Source organism: Phodopus roborovskii, unplaced genomic scaffold (genome assembly GCF_943737965.1).
Source record: "Phodopus roborovskii unplaced genomic scaffold, PHOROB, whole genome shotgun sequence".
NCBI lineage: Eukaryota > Metazoa > Chordata > Mammalia > Rodentia > Cricetidae > Phodopus > Phodopus roborovskii.
In genome coordinates, this window is record NW_026126460.1 from 6,681,147 (window position 1) to 6,701,548 (window position 20,402).

The window sequence follows — 20,402 nt, forward strand, 5'->3', positions numbered from 1 at the left end:
TACATGTAAGGTTTAAACAGAGCAGGGGAAAAAAAGAACACTTACCACAGTATCATGCATGGCAGCTAAAAGAAATGGTCTAGTAGTTGGGGGCATGATACCACTCCATCAGAAGCATTCCCTAAGAAATGTTATCCTGTAAGTCAGTGGCTCTGGCCTAAGGTTCCCAGACTCAGGGCTGGGTACCAACACTAACAGGGCCAGGCAAACAACTTTCTGTCTGGACTTCTAAAAACCATAACATAAATCACACAGGGTACACTGGCAGATTTCATGTCAACTTCTGGTCACTCTGGTTATCAGATACTGACTAGAAAGCAATAGCATCTCCATGAACCCTTGGTAAATGAGACAGGAGAATGAACTAACGGATTCTTGCAATCTATAGCAGTTAAGTTTTTTGGTTTTTGGTTTTTTTGTTTGTTTTTAAAATAAAACACCATGAGGAAGATTATGATGTGAAAATGCTTCTGGAGAAAAGAAAAGAAAATGTGTTGTTAGAGCTATTGCTGAAGCATGGAGATTTGTGTCTGTAACTGAGAGTCTGTCATTGTAGACATGGTCTGTAACTTGAAAAATAATAAACAGGAAGGCATGCCATTTGCAAATCAGTGATACTGGTGTTGCTGTGGGGGTCCATGTTGAGTCTCCTCTCTGTCCTTTCTGTCTCCATTTCTCCCCTACCTTAACCCCTACAGCGCTGCCGGAGGGTACCACTCAGCAGGCTCCAGTTTGCTTCTGTTGTCTGTCACCCTGCCTTGGCCACTGTCTCCCACTGTCAGCAGTTTTATTAAGGCCCTAAGTAGTTTGCAAGCACTTTTGGCTAAGGATTCCTTCGTGACCCCTCCCCTCCTACCATGTGAAAAGCCCTGCATAATAACCACACTGAATTTCCTAAGTGATGACTCAATCTTGTGTTTAGTCAAAAAGGCCCAGGACTGGGGCTGGTGATGTTACCTAGTGGGAGAGTGCTTACTTAGCATGCATCAAGTCCTAGGTCCAATCTACAGTACAAAAAAAGAAAAGGAATGGTCTGGAGAGATGGCTTGGTAGTTAAGGGCACGGGCTGCTCTTTCAGGAGACCTGTGTTTGGTTGCAGCACCCATATGAAGGCTAACAATTGTAATTCCAGTCCCAAGGATTCTGATACCCTCTTCTGGCCTCCTGGGGCACTGCATGCATGTGGTACAGAAACATTTGTGCAGGCAACACACACACACACACACACACACACACACACACACACACACACACACAATCACACACACAATAACTATAAGAAAATAAATCTTAATATTAAAAAAGAAAAGCCACAAAGGCAGATTGTATAACAGCACAGACTCTGCAACACAGAGTTGCAGGGGCCTTAACGGACTTGAAGTTGGGGTGGGGGTGACTTAAGCAGTCTTCAACATGGGTATGTCTCTAGCTTGTGCTGCTTGGTTTTTGTCAACTTGACATAAACCTAAACATATCTGGGAGGAGGAACTCTTGATTGAGAAAATGCCTGCATCAGATCGGTAAGTCTGATGGGGTATCCTCTTGATGAAGAGTTGATGTGAGAGGGCCCAGCTCACTGTGGGTGGTACCCTCCCTCGGCTGGTGGTCCTGAACTGTATAAGAAAGCAGGCTGAGCAAGCCACGAGGAGATAACCAGTACATAGTGTCCCTCCTCTGCGTCAGTACCTGCCTCCAGGATCCTATCCGACTTTCTTTCATGGTGGACTGAGACGTGGAAGTATAAACAAAGTAAACCCTTTTCTCTCACCAAGTTGCTTTTGGTCATGGTGCTTATCACAGAAATAAAAATGCTAAGAGTCCTTTTCATCAACTGAACGCTAAAGGGATGAAAGCCTGTGGTAGGAATTCTGATGGCTGGTCGTGGGGGGAGATTATCTTGGGACCCCCATCTCAGGCAGACAGCTAGTCTGAGATGGGGGGCAGCCTTCTTGGGTGTGTGCTGAGTTGGAGGCCTCTGCACACATTCATATACGTACATTTGCATCGGGTGGATTTGAGGCAGGTGTGAGGCTGGTACGGCTGAGACCACCAGAATTCCCGTTGCCTCCTAGAAAGCAAAGTGCAGGTTCTCTTGGGCATGGGACTGAGCATGCATTTCAGACGACACAGGAAGACATGGTGTGGCTCCTGCACACTTCCATTGAGCCTGGGACAGCGGCTGTACTGGATTCCCAGCAATGTTTCCAGAACACCCTTCCTTTCCTTTAGGATTGCCACGCTTGGAATGTCATTCCCCAGTCTTCCTGGCTGTCCCCATGCTCTCAACACTAGTTGTAATTTTGGAGGCAAATGTCCCTTCCACACCTGGGCCTCCTGGGAACTTGTCCTTTATCCAGCAGCCTTCAGCTCATCCAGTCTCTGCCACTACCTCCCACGGGCACACCCTGGGGCTGAGCAGTGCCAATAGCTGCAAACCTTTCCAGGACTTCAGGTCCTCTCACCTCTTATTCCTGCCAACACCTCGACCGTCACAATCTCAATAATCTGTTGATGCTATAATCCATTAATCTTCATGATCCAATCAACTCCTAAAGGCCTTGACTTTTAGTACTATTTCACCACATGAATGGGGGATTGGGTCAACATATTCAGACCATAGAAATGTCTAAGTTTAACTTAGTCTCATAAGCACAACTGACACAACTATTCTGGTCCCCTTAGTGTTTAAGAAGCTCAAAGTCTATCCATAAATTGGCATTTTGGTTTATAAACATTGGTGTCCATGTTCCTCCATCTGCTTGCGTCCTTATCACATATGCAGGAACTTGATGTCCCAAGCACTGCCTGATGGCCTAATCCTGATGCCAAGAGTGACCTCCCTTACCTCTTCAGGAGGTGGTTAGAAGGGATTAGCCCAGCACAGATGGCAAGGTCTGAGATTTTCCGGGCCTGCCACCAGAGGGCATCGTTCTGGTCCACAATCTGTAGGATGTCTCCTTTCAGGAAAGGCAATCCAGCATCCATGCAGGGGATGTCAGGATCCTCCTGGGGCCAGTAGTCAATCATGGCACGAACATGAACCTGGCAGCAGGTGCATATTGGTACTATCAGAAGAACACTTGCCCAGGAACCATCACAACTTAAAAACCATCACCCCAATCCTCTGCCCTTGCTCTCATCGTTTTCCACCCTCACCATGAAAGGGAGTTGCCCTTCTAAACTAAATGGTGGAGGGGGAGGGGTGCTGTTAGTGTCTTGGTCACAGGGCATCGAGAAATCAGGCTGGATGCTTCCTCCCTGCTAGCTAGCTGCTGGGGAGGAATTGTCATTGACAGCTTTACTTATCTGTGGACCTGGATTTAGCAACACCAACCGGTCGGGCAAAGTGAGATCTTTGGTGAGACAGTGGCAAGTCTTTCCAGTTGGATGTGATGCTCACTCCATAGAGAGAATTCACACTCAGTACTGTAAACACAGTCAAAAGTCTGCAGCCAGCTGAGGAGGTCACAGACCCGAGTAAGAAGCCACTGCTGATGTCTTGCTAAGTGGCATGGTGTGCCTGTCAAATCGCTTGCCTAATAACTGCTTACACCCTTACAATAGTGCTGCCACCAGCTCTGGTCAGAGGTTTGTTTGTTTATTTATTTATTTATTTATTTATTTATTTATTTATTTATTTTGCAGTGGCCATCAGTTACTGCAAAGACTCTTACGTGGTCAGAGTATTGCAACTGCACATTATTGAATGAATAGTCATAAATGAGACGTCTAAATTATCCATAGCTCAAAGAACATTGTAGAATAGGCAGGAAATAATGGAGGAGTTAGAGGAAGTGGGGGGAGTGGTGTGGACACTGACTTCCAGCTGTTACACTCTTTAACTTATAGCCGCTATGATTACCTACATGATCGCGCAGGTCAACACCCTGTCATGGAGCTCATGAGGCCCCCCCCCCTCAGGATTTATAAACAGTCAATGGTTGACGGGAAGACTGAGACATTTGCTTCAGTGCTAACAACTTCACTGAATCTCAGTGACACACATATACAGACAGACACACATGTACACACACCACAGACATACAGAAACACACCACTTACACATATGCACACACCACACACATGAACATACACACCAAGTACATACAGATATGAAAGTAGAAATAGAGCTAGTTGGGAAGATAAAGAATTCTAATGAGAGTGGGAATGAGAGTAATGGGATGGATTAAATATGATCAAATGTATTTTATATGTGTGAAAATGTCATAGTGAAACCCATTATTATACATACTAATATATGCCAATAGAGCTTTTTAAATGTGTTACAGAACAGAATCCCTTAGTTCTGAAACATTTTTGTTCAAAATGTCACCACTTTTTGATGCTGCATCTTAATTTCATGGCGTCACAGTCCCTTTGTTGTGTTTTCCTTTACCCAGTCTCCATTTCAAGTCATCAGCACTGAGAAACATTCAGAATACTGAACCTTGTCCAAAATTGTATAGAGAATAGGACTGTTATACATCACACTTGGTACTGCCATTGTGTGGGAGGCGTAAAGACGAGGAGTTCTTACCATCTTCTGGCTGCTCACAGGTGGGGCAGGCACGGGGACAACCTTGAACATGATCGTACCACAAGACGTAGCCTGGAAGACAGCAAAGGGAAGAAGGGCAAAGCGTGGACTCTGCAGTGCAGAAGGCAGAGTGGTATGTGAATAAGCCCCGGTCTAATGACAGCATTTACCACAGCGACTGTCACAGGTGTCCAGGCTAATTGTCACCACCCTGAAATGGAAACTGGGGAGCAATTTCTCTCTGTACCTGCCCCAGTGCAGGGCACCAGGGTCACCGGCTGCAGAAATCACACTGAGGTGGCCTCTCCCCAGGACCCTCAATGCTGATGGATGCCTCGCTCAGCAGGGTCTCTCTCCCACTCATCCTAGGGAATAGACAGCATCTTTGACATCCTTCCTCACTTGTCATTCAGTGAGCATTTCCTGAACACTCACTTCTAAGACAGCTGCCTCAGCCAGATTGGAAGGATAAGGGGGTCGGTCCCCTGAGTCTTCTGAGAGAGCCAACAAGCTTCCAAACTACAAATGAACAGGGGAGAAGAGACCCTCCCAGCTTGGTGTGAGCTACAAACCCTGTGACAGGCATCGGATTAGCAAGACCTCATTCTTACTCCTGGCAGTTTCCCAAGTATTATCCTAGCTACTCCACTGCTGGAGCCAGCCAGGTGGCTGGGGAAGAGAGCTGCTTGGTTGATATCTAAGATGAATACACTTCAAATTCCCATTGCAGGACCTTCCACACCTCATGGATCTTGAGGTAGTCACTTACAAAATATTTAGGTGCTCTGACTGTATTTCTTACCACTCTCACCTCAGGCTCTTAGCCACCACTGTGAAAACCCGGAGTGAACCTAGGGAGTACCTTGGATGTTCCTGGGGGAGATGTGTCCCCGGGGAGTATATCTGTGGCGTCCCTTGCTTCTAAGGGGAATAAGTGCTAAATTAGTGACAATCCTTTCAAGTGAGAATGGGAACTGGCCATGAAAGGATGAGATTCACAGACATACAGGCTGGGTGGACATTGGACATTCCCAGCACCAGCCATCGAGGAGCAGGAGCAGAGCTAAGCAAGCAGTATTCCTGCCAACATGATGCCTTCTGGTGACCTCTTCCCCACCACCCAAAGATGCTCAGAGAAAGATGTAAACAGACTTAAGCTGTATGAACATAGTGGGGAGTGAGGGCACATCTCTCAAGGTGTGTGTGTGTGTGTGTGTGTGTGTGTGTGTGTGTGTGTGTGTGTGTTTGGAGGGATGGCTGATCCTATGGAGGAGATGCTTGGGATGGGATGTTTCCCAGCCTTCTCCAGAATATCTGGGGATTAAACACAAAGATTGGTGAGTTACATGGTAATGGACAAGGTCTGGAGCTGGAGACAGAAAGCTGCCAATAGGGACCCCAATGCCACCACAGTAGAGCACACACACCATGGGGTTTGGCATGTCATGAAGTCACTAACGAAGAGCAGAAGTAAGACACTTACCAGAATATGGATCACTTGCTCAGGGTCCAAGCCCTCTACTGAAATACCATTAACTTCCACCAGTTTGTCTCCAGCATACAGCAACCCTGAGTAACAGAAACACAGACAGAGGAAGGGTTCAAACAAATAAAACAGAGACCACTATCCCAATGACTACAAGCTCATGCCCCCAAGTATGTTTGAAAATTTTAATTATAAAACCAAACAGTTCACTTATACCACCGTAACTGTCTGTGAGTGCTCTATTTTCTACCTCCTTGCTAACTCCCAAGAGTGATTCAGTATTTTTTTTTAATATTCTGATGTTGCAAAATGTAACCAAAAGAACACAAAAGGTATCAGGGTGGTGAGTAAATGGCACATGGAAATGGAAAGGAATAGACTATTCTTCAAATACTCAGCGTGGAGGAACTTGGGGGATAAGATGCACTGGGTGTGGTGGATGACATTCATCTATAATGCCAGCATCAGAGAGATGAAGCTGGGGAATAGTGAGTTCAAGGTCACAGCTCAGTGGCATAGCACTTGCCTACCACATTCAAGGCCTGGGTTCAGTCCCTAACAACACACACACACACACACACACACACACACACACACACACACACACAAGCACATATACATATACCCACATATAAACACCTATACATGTATATACACATGAACACACACACAAACATATACACACATGTACAAACACATATACAAATATACACATAAACACATAGACACAAACACGCAAACATATACAACATATACACATACATATAAACACATACACACATAAACACACAAACACACACATATAAACATACATACACACACACACCTATAAACACATACACATATACAGTTACACACACAAAGCTGAAGCCTTTAACTCTAATGTTCTAAAGCACTGTAGGAGGCCTGTATGTCAGAATAATGGACTGCACATTTTAGTTTAAAAGCAGAAAGGAGGAAGGATGTAGGAGGCCTGTATGTCAGAATAATGGACTGCACATTTTAGTTTAAAAGCAGAAAGGAGGAAGGACTACACGATTCCTCAGTACAAATAAACAGTGAACACTTAAGGAGATGGGAATTCAGATTCTACACTTGACATTGCTTGGGTGGCCATGGGCCTAGGGAAAACTAAATCATTATTGTGCTAAAGGAACACAGCAATAAAATGACTCCTAGCAACATCTTGCTGTGCCCAGACATCAGTGTTTGCTCAACCATCATCAGAGAAGCTTCCTTCTGCAGGAGATGGGAGCAAATCCAGAGACTGAACACAGTGCAGAGAGTGAGAGCTGGAGCGCTCTGCCCTGAATGAAATGTCTCCATCACACCCCTCCTCTCGGGGCTCAGGGAACCATGAAAAAGAGGAGGTGGAGGATTGTGAGAGTAGTGGGGACGGATGACACCGAGGACACAGTGTCTTCCAGACACAACAGGACTGACCCATCAGCTCAGAGACTGTGGCAGCATGCACAGGTCTAAGCCACACAGGGTCCCAGCGCTGAGAGGGGAAAAGGACACGAGCCCTGACAAAGAAGAGGCTCCAGTTGTCAGCGACTTGCAAAGGAAACATTAATTTTCTTCAATGGAGTTTCACTGGGCCCAGCAGCAGATGACACACACAAAACAAACTCAATGGTATTTTTGTAGATTTTTTTTTTGGTCTTATATTGCTTTGTTTGGACATTTTTACCTCACTGGTCCATTGCTTATATATGTGGTCTCCAATTTTGTGTTTTGTTTGTGTATGTTTCTCGTGCTATTTCTTTTCTTTCTCTTTCTTTCTTTCTTTTTTAAATTATTGTGGTTTGTTTTCTAGAGAAAGGAGAAAGAAGGAGTTGGATGGGTGTAGAGGTGGGGAGGGTCTGGGAGGAGACGGGGGAGGGAAAACTGATCAGAATATACTGCATGGAAAAATTATTTTCAATTTAAAAAAGAGAAAAGCAAATACCTTGATTATCACTACATGTTGTATTTTAACTGTGTAGCTTGTGCATGATTATTGTGTGTTGATTTTTTTTAAAGCCTTGAGAAATGTAAGGAGAGATGGGAGGTTTAAGCAGCAGGGTGAGCATCTGGAGAGAAATCAAGAATAATGGTGTCCCTGAGACGAAAAGATGAAAGAAGGGCCAGGGGACTTGCAGGACTCCTTAGGGTTTCCTGGAAGGGCGCCAGGCTGCCAGCCACATGCAGGTTCCAGAGGGCAGTGGGAAGCAAGGACATGAGGCAGCTGTCCTTTGGCACAGAGGCGAAAGGACGGTGTTGTGTCAGGTGGGAAGCACAAACAATTGGCAGGTCAAGATGAACACCAGCTCTGCTGTTTGGAAGCAGAAGGGTCAAAAGGCTGGAAATACAGAATCAGGGACTTGAGTCCCAACTCAAACTGAGTAACCTGATCAAACTGATTACTGGACCTCCATGAGGCCCAGTTCTGTCTGTAAAATGTCATGATAATGTTTGCTTAGTTTGGTTGCCTTGGGAATGTTAACAAGAATGCACCCCATGGAGCCTAGTAGTGCTGGAGTCCCTAGGAACATTTGTCCCTGGCTTCTTTACTGCTCTACCAAGCAAAGGGACATCTGAAGGCCCTGACCTAGGTACAGAAAGAGACTTCTTGCTCTGGAAAACCCATAGAATCCAGTGTCCCCTGTGTCTGGCTTATACCACGCCACCCCAGCTTACCACTCCTTTCCACCAGCCCGCCATGGATGACCCTGGCCACCAAGATATCCCCTGTTATCTCATGGCGCTTGATGGTAGCTCCCTGAAGAGAGAAAATAACATGATTATTTTTCTGGTAACTTCCCTCAGTCAGCACAGCTCTTGTCTTTTAGACAGGGATTTTTTTTTCTAACCAGAAGTCACCCCCATCACCCTGTGACTATCAGCCATGTCATGCCATCTTAAAGGAAAGGCCATCCGTCCTTGATCTCATAAGGCCTCCATACAGTGTACAGGCATATGATATTTAGAACCTTTCAAAAATAAAGTGCCCATGGTTGTAACCTAATGGGAAAAAGTGCTCTTAGATAATCAATTACTATCTTACCCATTTCCTATTAGTAGAAGAGAAGGATGCAGGACAGTGTATTAAAATTAAGTAAAATACATGAAAGGCAAAACATGTAATACAGATGTCTTATTTTCACCAAAGAAGTTTATATTGCATATTGTCTTCTTGTAAAAGAAAAACACCAATCAGAACCCTTTTGATCATGAAAACATGACCAGCGGTGTGTCTGAACCACGGGAGCAATTGCACTAGCTATCGCGGCATTATTTCCACTCTGTGTGTGACTGAGACAAAAGTGCACTCAAGTAAACTAGATATGACGCAGACTACAATGGACCCTGGCATAGCCCTAAACAAAAGATAGCATTATTTCCTTACCAGGGGCTGGTGGTTTTTCACCAAACAAACAATCCTCATTGCTTCTTCGCTGTCCGGGATATTGTCTGGCAGTGGGGGCAGAAGGGGTTCAAAATCCTTCTGAGCTACTGTATCATGGGCACTGAGCAAAGCCTGGGAACAGAAAGGGAAAGGTGAGCAAATGTCACACGTGGCACATGAGCATCTCAACGATAAGACACACAACCACAAACACCACACCTGTGTCAGGCACAATTCTAAGCAAATTCAGTCACAGTCACCCTGTGAGATAGGTATATTTATTACTCTCTATTTGTGGACAAGGAGTCAGGGAATCAGAAGTTGTAAAGTGCAAAGCACTCTCTCCCAGGGCTGGAGAGATGGCTCTGAGGTTAAGAGATTAATAAAGAGCTTGCTCTCTTTCAGTGGACCTGGGTTCTGCTCCCAGCGCCCATATCAGGCAGCTTACAAGTGTCTGTGACTCCAGTTCCAGGGAATCTGATGCCCCCTTCTGGTCTCTGCAGGCATCAGCACACACGTTATGCACACAAACACCCAAAGGCACATGTACATTTATACAATTAAATACATATCTCAAATAATTTCATATTTTGTTTTCAAAACTCAAAATCTTCCCCAACTTGAAAAGACAGTAAAGGGATTACTTCTTTGTAAACAGGAGCTACCCTGGATGAGTCCCAGAATTCTAGGATAGTACCCTTTTGAGAGAACAAGACACCCTGGAAAGCTCTAGGTGCCGCCTCCTCATGCATGTGATGGCACCAGCTCAATAATTAGTTAAGCACATGTGAGCCCTATACCTTCAAGGGTAATCTGTTGGTCACCCATATACAGAAATAGAATGTAACATTTTATATGATTTTTATTTACTCTTCCCACCTCTGTCTTATGCCAAAGGGCAGACTTTGTCCATTTTAGCAAGTGCTTACCTTGCAGTGTGGAGCCTGGAGGACTTGTCTTAACTCTTCAATCTCAGAAGAACTGGAGGCTCTGGGCAGCAGCTCCAAGACCTGATTCACGATGGAAAAATGTGCAGCATAAAGTATTTTTAAGCCAGGTGTCTTACACCTGTAATCCTAGCACTTGAGACACTGGGTCATGAGGGTCACCAAATCTCTGAAGCTAGCTTGGCTACAAAGTGAGTCACAGACCACCCTGGCCTATAGGTGAGACCCTGTTTCCAAAAAGCAAAATGAAATGACATAAAATACTTAAAATCTTCCTCACCTGGGGCTGGAGGGATGGCTTAGGAGTTATAAGAATTTGATGATCTTTTAGAGGACCCAAGCCTGTTCCCAGCACCCATTCAGGTGGGTCACAACTGCCCATAACTCCAGCTGGCCTCTGAGGGGATCCCCACACATGTCACATGCACTTACAGAGACATTTAGACATAAATAACAATAATCTTTATCTCCTAGTTGACATCACACAGGTTGGAAGGTAGATGTACTGACATGATGTTGACCTAAGTGAAGTTGTTACCTAAGCCTTCTTTTCTGTCTCCAGAGATGGCTGAGTGTCTTTTCTTGGCTATTAAACTCTACCACAGCAGATAGAAGCCAAGGGTCAAGATAGATTAACCCATGATAGCCTGTGTAGCAAGGCCTTTCCCTCTGCTGTTGCTAAAGTGGATCTTTACTAATGTCAGTGCATTACAGGCAGGTGAGGCTGAGCTACAGGTAACCTGAGAATTCAGGCCACTCAGTCTCACGAGAAGCTCCATTCTTTGAGTAGAAAATGGGAATGATTTTTTTTTTAATTTAAAAGTGTATTATTTTATCAGCAATTTCGATACTTGCTACAAATATGAAATGACTTAGAATGAGCTGTAGACTCGCTTTCAGAGTATGAATCCTCAGCAGCCATGCTTCACTGGCCATGGCCAAATAAAACAATCAGGTTACAGGCTTCACACCTGTCCACCAGGGTTACAGTAAGATGCCATTTGTATGGTATCCTGCAGACAACCGGGGGCAGTTTGAATTGCTGATTGCTGGAATGGAGGGTGCAGTCTCTTCTTTCTTTCTCCTCCCCTCCCCTTCCCTATCCTCCCCTTCTGTCTCTATCTCTCTGATTTCTTCTCTGGCTTTGAAGACATTTTATGTAATGAACATAAAACAAAAATTCTCACTCTCTCCTAGTGAGGAGGCCTAGGCAATAAATGAAACAGAAATGAACATTTTTGTCTGATATAAAGAGTTAAGAGGAAAAATAAAGCAGGGAAGTTGGCCATGGAGTTCCAGGAAGGAGTCCAGGTTTAGACGAGTGGCCAGGAAAAGCTTTTCCCAGAACATGGCCTTGGAGGAGTAGAATAGAACGATCATGAGGGCTCACGAGCAAGGATGCACGTGGCTTGGGGAAGGACCAGGGCACAAAGGATGTGACAGGAGCTTGTCCACCACGAGGCCAACATGGCTGGAGACAAGAGAGCAGGTGGAGGAAATAAGTGTGAGACAAAGCCACCCGAGAGGCCCAGGCATGTTCAAGTGTGTTAGAATCTTGGCATTTTTTTCACAGATGGGAGGCCATAAGGAGGACCAGGGCAGGGAAATGATATGGCCTGGCTTGCTTGTAAGGAAAATGCCTTTGGCTTCTCTGTTGGAAGCAGACATGGGGGAGCAAACATAGAGCCTAGAGAGTTGGTGGAAGAGATACTCAGCTACCTGTGTAAGGCGTGTCAATAGCATATACCGAACTATATGCACAAGACTGGTGAGGGGCCAGGTGCATTTGGAAGTGGAGCTCGCAGGGTTTGCTACAAGATTAGGTGAGATATGAGAAAAAAACTGACTCACTTGGTTATCCCCAAGGTTCTGGCCTGACAGTGGAGCTGCCATTGACTGAGACAAGCAGGGCTATGAGAGCAGTGAGCGGAAAGGGACATGTTGAAGGCATGCTAAGTTTGAGGTATCCATCCAACTTCAGTAAGATGGAGAGGAGGAGGAAGTTGGACAGCAAAGACTGGAATCCAAACAAGGTCCATGTTAGAGACAGAAACTGGAAAATAATTACTGCAGTGTCAGCTTGTAAGCACAGGGCCAGATGAACATAAAGGACGGAGCAAATGCAGAGGTTGTCACGTGCTAAACATGTGCATGCGTGTATATGTGTATGCAAGTGGGTACTTGCATGTGTGTGTACATGTGTGTTAATTTTGAAAGACAACTTTCTTCCTTATATTAAGTTCAATTAAGAACATTTATTAAAATGCATAATCATTGACCAAGCTCTCCCAACAGAAACCATTAATTTAAACAAACACTACAGGTCAGAGGACATCGTGAAGGCGCTATGTGTCTTCTGAGTAGAGCCATCTTACCTCACAGGATAAGATCTGTGCATGAGTTGTCACAGGAACTGGTTTCCTCTCTTTAAACTTCTGGAGGCAGTCATACACCTGCAGAAAGAGAGTGACATTTTAGAGTGAAGACTCTCAAAGGAAGACACAGCCGAGGAGGCTGTGCTTACACCTGAGCAAGTGACACAGCGACTGAGTGGAGGTCCCAGTGCTTCCGAGGGGTCGCTGCTGGCTGCCACCAGGGGACCATTAGCCCCAGAGCAATTTCATTAATAAAAGTATGCAAATGTTTCCCTTGTGAAAGTGGGGAAGGTCTGATGCTGACACCAACAGGGATCTATAGACAATATACATGGGGGGACTTCTCAAGGGAGGGTCTAAGGGGTAGAGACCCCATAGGACCTCTACACTAGGCAGCCATACAGGGCATGAATTGTGTGGCTCAGGACCCTCCGTAGCCAGACATTCCGAATATGCTCAACCACGCTCCACTCTGGTCTTGAAACTGTTCAGTTCTCCTTCCTCATGCAATTCTCCAATGCAAATTCATCTGTACAAATTCCAGCTTCATCTCCCCTGATCCTTGGAGATTCTTTTCTCTACTGGATGAGAAGTCAAGCTGAGTCAGCAAAGCTCTCCTCGATTCACAGTGCTGCCCATCATCTTATCCTGGGAATCAAATTTCTCTTACAGATGGAGAAAAGCAGTTCAAGAGGCACATTAGTCTTTCCCATTTATAACTGTGATGAGTGAGCTTCTTGTGGTACTGTAGAGCTGGTACCCAAGTGTATGTGGGAATGGTCTAAGTTGATTGACAGTTGTAGGTAGTATTAAGCTCAAAGAGCCTGTTCTCACCAAAGATGCTGAGCCTGGGGAGCATTTATAATGGAACTCAAACTCGTGGCCCTGGGAGATGTGTGTGTGTGTGTGTGTGTGTGTGTGTGTGTGTGTGTGTGTGCGCGCGCGCGTGCACCCTGGTAGGGGCCAAGTGCTAGTTAGGCATGGTATACATAGTGAGTTCCAGGCCAGCCAAGGCTGAAGAGTGAGACCCCAGGATCAAGTGATTTAAAACAAGTGATGTGCATCTTTAGTCACATAGAAGTTACCACTTCAGTTCTAAAAACTAGCATGCATCATAAGGTTGACCATATTTCATGCTTAAATAGAAGAAACATAACAATCTTAAGGGATCTGTATGGGGCACAGAATTTTAGTCAAATTTAAAAAGATTCTACCAGGGTAAGAGTGCCAACCAGATCCATGGATGCTTTAGTTCCTGATTTTAACAAAAGAGGAATGACATTTTGTTTTGTTTCTTATTGATGGTTCAGGCAGGAGGCTTACAGCAGGCGAGTTGAGGCTGACTAAAGTGATCTGAGAGCCAATGAATCAGTTCATACAGGCATCATTTTTCTCAAGGCTCTTTATTCTTCAAAAACTGTTCTTCCCAAGAGCTCTTCTCAAAGTTTTCTTTATGATTTCTTCTCAAAAGTTCTCTCTAAAATTTTCTCTTTAAAAAGTTATCCTCTAAAAGCTCTCTCTTTAAGGTCTTTCTAAATGTTCTCCTTAAAATTTTTCCTCCTTAAAAATTTTCCTCCTTAAAAATTCTCTAGACATTCTTTCTAAAAATTTTCCAAATTTTTCTTCCCACAAGACTTCCAGTTTATATACCCACAGTCACAACTAGCAACTCTCTGATATAGTGAGGATATCAGGCATACATATCTCTCAGATCCAAGAAGACAGACAAGGTCTTGACAAAAGCAGGATGCCTCATGTCTCAGTGGGGAGATATGACTTGTAAGCCACATTGTGAACTGATTAAAGGGGCTTCACAAGGCTATATCAAAAGGAAAAACGAAAGCTAGTAGTGTGAGATCCAGAGGCTGCTGCCTCCAGCCTCAGGGGACTTACTGCTGAGTCCTGGTGAGAAGGAATTTCCTTTCTCTGGGGCCTTTTTGAGAGTATAAGCACCCAGTATATATTATATATCAAGATTATACAGTCAAATTCATGGCAATAGATATGCTGGGGTCTTATTTCTTGCAGACTTTGCAAGGCAAGTTTTTTTTTTTCCACCAGAAGTTAATAGTAATATTAATTGCTACTTCTGTAATAAATGACAAAGGCTCTCAGCAGTTTCTAGAAACAGTGTTCCCCACTACCTGAAACTTCCTATGTAGGTAAGGCTGCCTCACAGAGAATGACCTGCCTCTGCCTCCCAAGTGTTGGGACTAAAGGCATGTGCCACCACACCCAGTCATGAGTGGCTTTTCATAAAAGCATTACTTGCCCAGGGTTAGCCTTAAGGACAAAGGATTGTGGGACAATCACATGGAGTTGCTGGTGGCCATTGTGGTAATTGGTTTGTGATCCTAGGGGCTTCTGAAAAAATAAGTTGGGGACATTAAAGTTGGGGTCATTAAAGTTGGGGTCATAGTTTTTCATTCCTAACTGCTTCCAAAGCTAACAGGAATGTGTCTATGTATGTGTCTGTCTGTCTCTCTCTGTATGTATCTATCTGTCTTTCTCTCTGTATCTTTTCCTCTCTGACTGTTTTGGAGACAGGGTCTCATTAATTCCAGGCTGGCTTCAACTTGACTTTGTAGCTATGGATGACCTTGATTATACTGCCCCTATTTCCTGAGTGCTGAGATTACAGGTGTGTGCTATCTCACCGGTGTGGTGGTTTGGAAGAGAATGGTTCCCATAGGCTCATATATTTGAATGTTTAGTCACTAGGGAGTGGTATTTTTTGGGAAGGATTAGATGCTGTGACCTTGTTGGTGTAGGCGTGGCCTTGCTGAAGATGTGTTACTGGGGTGGGCTTTGGGTTTCACAAGCCCGTGCCAGGCCCAGGGTCTCACTCTGTTGGTCGTCCATGGATCAGGATATAAAGCTCTCGGCTCCTGCTACAGTGCCGTGCCTTTCTGCTTCCTGTCATGAAGATCTTGGACTAACTTTCTAAAACTATAAGCAACCCCTAGCCAAATGCCTTCTTTTATAAGCGTTGCCTTGGATATGGTGTCTCTTCACAGCAACAGAACAGTAACTAACACACATGTTTTGCATAATGCTTTGTGCATCTCAGGCAGACACTTTACAGAACTTGCTGTACCATCTGAAGTGATCCTTTACCTCACATAGAACCAACAGAACAGAGAAGAAAGTCAGTGGTGAAGAAGCTCTCAGCCTGATGGGCTTTCCCAACACTCCCTGGAGAAGATCAGTGATGATGAGGCAGACAAAGAGAAAGAAGAAAAAGACAATGCTTGAAGATGTGGGATCAAATGAGGACACTGGCAAAGATAAAAATTAGACTAAGGAGATGTGTGTTGATCAGAAGAACTGAACAAGGCCACTCCCCTTCACTGATGATGTAACTCAGGAGGAATAGAGGGATTCTGTAAGAGTCTCACCAGACTTGGAAAACACTTGGCAGTCAAGTACTCCTCGGTAGGAGGGTAGCTGGAATCCAGGACACTGCTATTTATTCTATGACCCCTTTGAGAGCAAGAGGAACAATATCCAACTATGCCCATTGTGTGTTCATCATGGACAACTGTGATGAGGTGATACCCAAATACCCAAGTATCTCAACTTTATCTGTGGTGTGGTTTATTCTGAGGACCTGCCTTTGAGCATCTCCAAAAAAAAAAAAAAAAAAAAAAAAAAAAAAAAGAAGAAAGAAAGAAAAAAAGCTTCACAAGGGCAAAATCTTGAAAGTTACCCAAAAACATTCAGAAGAAGGGCATTGGGTTCCTGAAGCTGGAAGAAAACTGCAAGAAGTTCTACGAGGTATTCTCTAAGAGTCTAAAGCCTGGAGTCCTTGAAGCTTCCATTCAGCTGTGCTATGATGAGCACCTGTAGCTAGACAGCAAACACAGAGCAGTTCACGAAGGACTGTAAGACAACTCTATCAGGAGCTACATCATGGTCAAAAAAGCACTTGGAAACCAACACTGACCACACAATTGTGGAGATCCTGCAGCAGTTGACTGAGACTGGCAAAAACAGGGTACTGCTGTGAAAACCACACTTCTCCTTTCTGGCTTCTCAGAACAACTCCAAACGTGATCACAGTTGGCCTGGGCACTGATGAAGGCAAGTGGCAGATGAGGAGTTTGGTATCACTTTCCCAGATGCCGGCCTCCTATATGAGGATGCGAGAAGGCATCTCACATGGAAGCAGTTTAGAGTTCCCTCTGGAAAGCCTGTGACCTCTGCCTTGCTTTTCCTATGGCTTCTCCAGCAGCCATGACTGGCCTTCATCCACCCAGCTCTCTGCTGATTTCTTCTTTCCTGTCCTTGTTTCTTAAGACAGGAAAATTCTCTCCTTACCTGACAGCAAGGTTGAGTGATGTTGTGTATTGGGGTTTTATGGAGATTTTTGTTGTTGTTGTTTTTATTTTTCTTTTTTTCTTTTGCTGTGAAATTAAAAGTATGCAAAGACAAAGAAGATGCCATTTTCCTTTAAAACGCAAATAAATAAACCAACATTTTTGACATGCTTTTACAGTAACCAGAATGGATCAAGATACTGGCTTTTGCCAGCCAGAGTAAGCAGAGGCTTTCTGAACTCACCTTTAAAAGAGCCTGCAGCCATGGGGAATGGAGGAGGTCATATAAGAGACACAAGCCATTCACATCTCGGCTGTAGAAAAGACTCAGCTCCTGCAGGAGAAGCCTCAGAATTCCAGAGAGGCCTAGAGAAGGAGGACAGAGGCCAGCAGGTGGGTAGGGGTGGCAAGGAAGATGGTGTAGCCAAAGCTGCTTGGAATGCTGTGCTTGCCAGTCACTATATAAGTGGGAACATCACTGGATTTAAGGTCTAACTAAGGGTGACTCCAAGCCCTGTTCCATCATTTGCACTATAAATTTCAGAAGGCCATGTGACTGTGAAAAGATTACTTTTGGAAAACTACAAATAAGCTAGCTTTCTTGTAGGACTGAAACTAAAAGTAGACAAATAGCAGTTAATGTGTAGATGTGAGACACCATGAGAATAATGCAGTCTCTTTCACCTTGCCAGACAGGAATTTATCCTTAAGCCATCCAGCTGTTTTCTGGACCTTCTTTCTCGAAGACAAACACAATTGGTTATTTGTACCCATTCTGAAAATTCTTATTTGAATGTTACTGAAAACCTCTCCCATTACACTTTAATGTTTTTAAATTACATTGAGTTATTTATTTCTTTGTGTGGAGCAGGGTGCCCATGTATTTTCCCCGGCATTTGTGTGGAGGCCAGAGGGTAGCTTGCAGGAGTTGGGTCTCTCTTTAACCATGTGGGTCCCAGGGATTGAACTCATGTTGTCAGTCTTGGCAGCAAGTATCTCTACCCACTGAGCCATCTGGCTGGCCCTCCCATTACACTTTTTCACATCCATCCATCCATCCATTGTGCGTGCGTGCGTGCGTGCGTGTGTGCGTGCGTGTGTGTGTGTGTGTGTGTGTGTGTGTGTTACGTATGCATCTGTTCAGAGGACAATTTGAGGGAGTTGGTTGTCTCCTTCTAACTCAGGTCACCAGTTCTGATGGCGAGTACCCTCACCCAGCCCCCCTTAGACTTCCTGATAGAAATGTCAACATTCTCCTGAGTAAAGCAACTACACACATAGTAAATGCTTAACTGTTTTCATTATAAAAGCAAGTGTCTTTCAAGTGGATGTGAACAAGTCATGCAGGTCTGAGTTTTATATAAACCAGTGTGGCCTGGTGGGGCTCTGACTCCCCCATGGCAATTGTCTTTCTTGCACCAACAGTTGCGCTCAGATTTATCAACACTCATGCTACACATCTCCTCTGGGTAGAAAAGGAGCAGTGGTAACACATACCATTCTCAGGGTTGGGTACCAGTGTCCCGTCCTTGTCAGCCACCTCTGCTCCTCTGTCTGACTGTTTCATCCTCCCTGCTGGAGCTTGGAAAGAGAAGTCAGAAACAGGAAGCAGACTGACACAGGGCATATTGTAACTGGGCCACAGCAACCACACAGTGCTCAGCACACTTGAGTATAATCCCAACAACAGTCATGCTGCTAGCCAAGTGCTAGGTCATACATACTGCAGTCTATGTCCAATAGAACATAGCCTTGTCCGGCGACACTTCCTCTCCAAATTAACTGCTACTAGCTGTGTGGAAGAGAAAACTAGTATTCCATAAACACTCCCGTACTCCATTGTTTTTCTAAAATTAATCTTTTAAATTATGTTTAAACATGCACGCACATACACACACGCACACCCTCATGTGTGTGACTCAGTTCAGGTTTGGGGGACAGAGGATAACTTGCAGTTGTCAGCCTTGGTGGCAAGTGCCTTTATGCACTGAGCCATCTCCCAATCCCGTCATCTTGTACAGTAACTGACAAGTCATGCTATGTCTAATTGCTTTCCATCTGTCTGGTAATTAGGATGAATTACCATTGTTGAGTGCTCAGAGGGCCTCCCTGGCCTGAATGCACACTGATGCTCCTTTCTGTATATTGTTCTTTGTAGTTCTTCGTAGATCTCACTGATCAGTTGCACAATTCCTGTTAGAAGATGACTGGATTCTGTGACACAGATTGCTGTCCTGTCACAGTCTTCTAACATAGAGACAATGTAACAGTGACTTGCCCCCCCCCCAGCCTTCCTGGTTCACCCTAAAATCTAGGCAAGAGTCCCTTGTAGATTTTGTGTAGGTTCAAACATGTGGCTGTGGGAAAACTAAGCCTCAATGGGCCTGACAGCTGGCCTAGAGCATGCACAGAAGCTATTTCCTGACAGCCAGCCTGGGTCTACCCAGAGGGCCTTGACAACAGCAGACAAGATGGATCTATGGACAGCGACCATATCACCTCAGCAGACACCAGCTCAGTGAATCTCCTCCCCTGGGGCGGGGTTGGGGGTATATAAGGTTTTCCCCTTCCTGGAATAAACTGAGCTTGTTGTTTCAACTTGTTCCTGATGCCTGTGTTGTTGGTGTTGTGCCTACTTTCCCCCACCCACAAGGGACACCTGTTGGGATTCTGCAACATGTGGCAGCTTATTATATTTTAGCCCTATTAGTTTCAATACTCATTGTAACAACCAATTTAAACCACTTAATGTAATGTCATTTTAAAAACATGGCTTCAGATACATTTACTCTCACAAAATAGAAATCCAAAACAACAGTGGCCTAGTAGAATAGAAGTTTCTACATTGCTTCAATGTTAATCTGGCTTGTGACTCAGGAAATCCCTGTAACACACCATGCTTAGATTGTATCTACACCTGCATTCCAAGTTGCTACATCCTTTCAGGGTTTTGTGTAGTTTCAACTGTGTGTTAAAGGTGATGTCCCACATGCACACATGGAAATACACAACATCTTATGATCAGCTATTCCAGTTTTTGTTGTTGGTTGGTTGGTTGGTGTCTTTTGTTTTGAAGCAGGGTCCCATGCAGGTCTCAAACTTACTATGCAGCCAAGGCTAACCAGATGATCTTAAACTTCTCATCCTCTTGCCCCTCCCAAGTGCTGGGATTACAGGTGTGTGACCACATCTGGTTTATGTGGTGCTGGGGACTGAACCCAAGACTTCACATACACTAGGCAAGCACTCTAATAGCTGAGCTATATACCCAGCCCTGCTATCTTTCTTTAAGTTGTCCTTTTTGTTATTGGTGGAACATTGTATGAATTTAAAAACTAACCTTAAGT

General features: G+C 44.6%; 1 protein-coding gene across 1 annotated transcript in view; it reads right to left on the bottom strand.

Moving 5' to 3' along the window:
* The window catches only part of Mpp4 (MAGUK p55 scaffold protein 4), a 36,157-nt gene extending 17,521 nt beyond the window's left edge, over positions 1 to 18,636 (bottom strand). Inside the window, exons 1-10 of the mRNA XM_051190175.1 lie at positions 18,553 to 18,636; positions 17,300 to 17,421; positions 12,737 to 12,814; positions 10,344 to 10,424; positions 9,415 to 9,546; positions 8,706 to 8,787; positions 6,021 to 6,106; positions 4,538 to 4,609; positions 2,846 to 3,042; positions 2,004 to 2,068 (exon numbers count right to left, since the gene is read on the bottom strand). Coding sequence (XP_051046132.1) covers positions 2,004 to 2,068; positions 2,846 to 3,042; positions 4,538 to 4,609; positions 6,021 to 6,106; positions 8,706 to 8,787; positions 9,415 to 9,546; positions 10,344 to 10,424; positions 12,737 to 12,814; positions 17,300 to 17,421; positions 18,553 to 18,622 — 985 coding nt within the window. The 5' untranslated portion in view covers positions 18,623 to 18,636. The remainder of the gene's footprint in view (positions 1 to 2,003; positions 2,069 to 2,845; positions 3,043 to 4,537; positions 4,610 to 6,020; positions 6,107 to 8,705; positions 8,788 to 9,414; positions 9,547 to 10,343; positions 10,425 to 12,736; positions 12,815 to 17,299; positions 17,422 to 18,552) is intronic.
* Between the last annotated feature and the right edge of the window lie 1,766 nt (positions 18,637 to 20,402).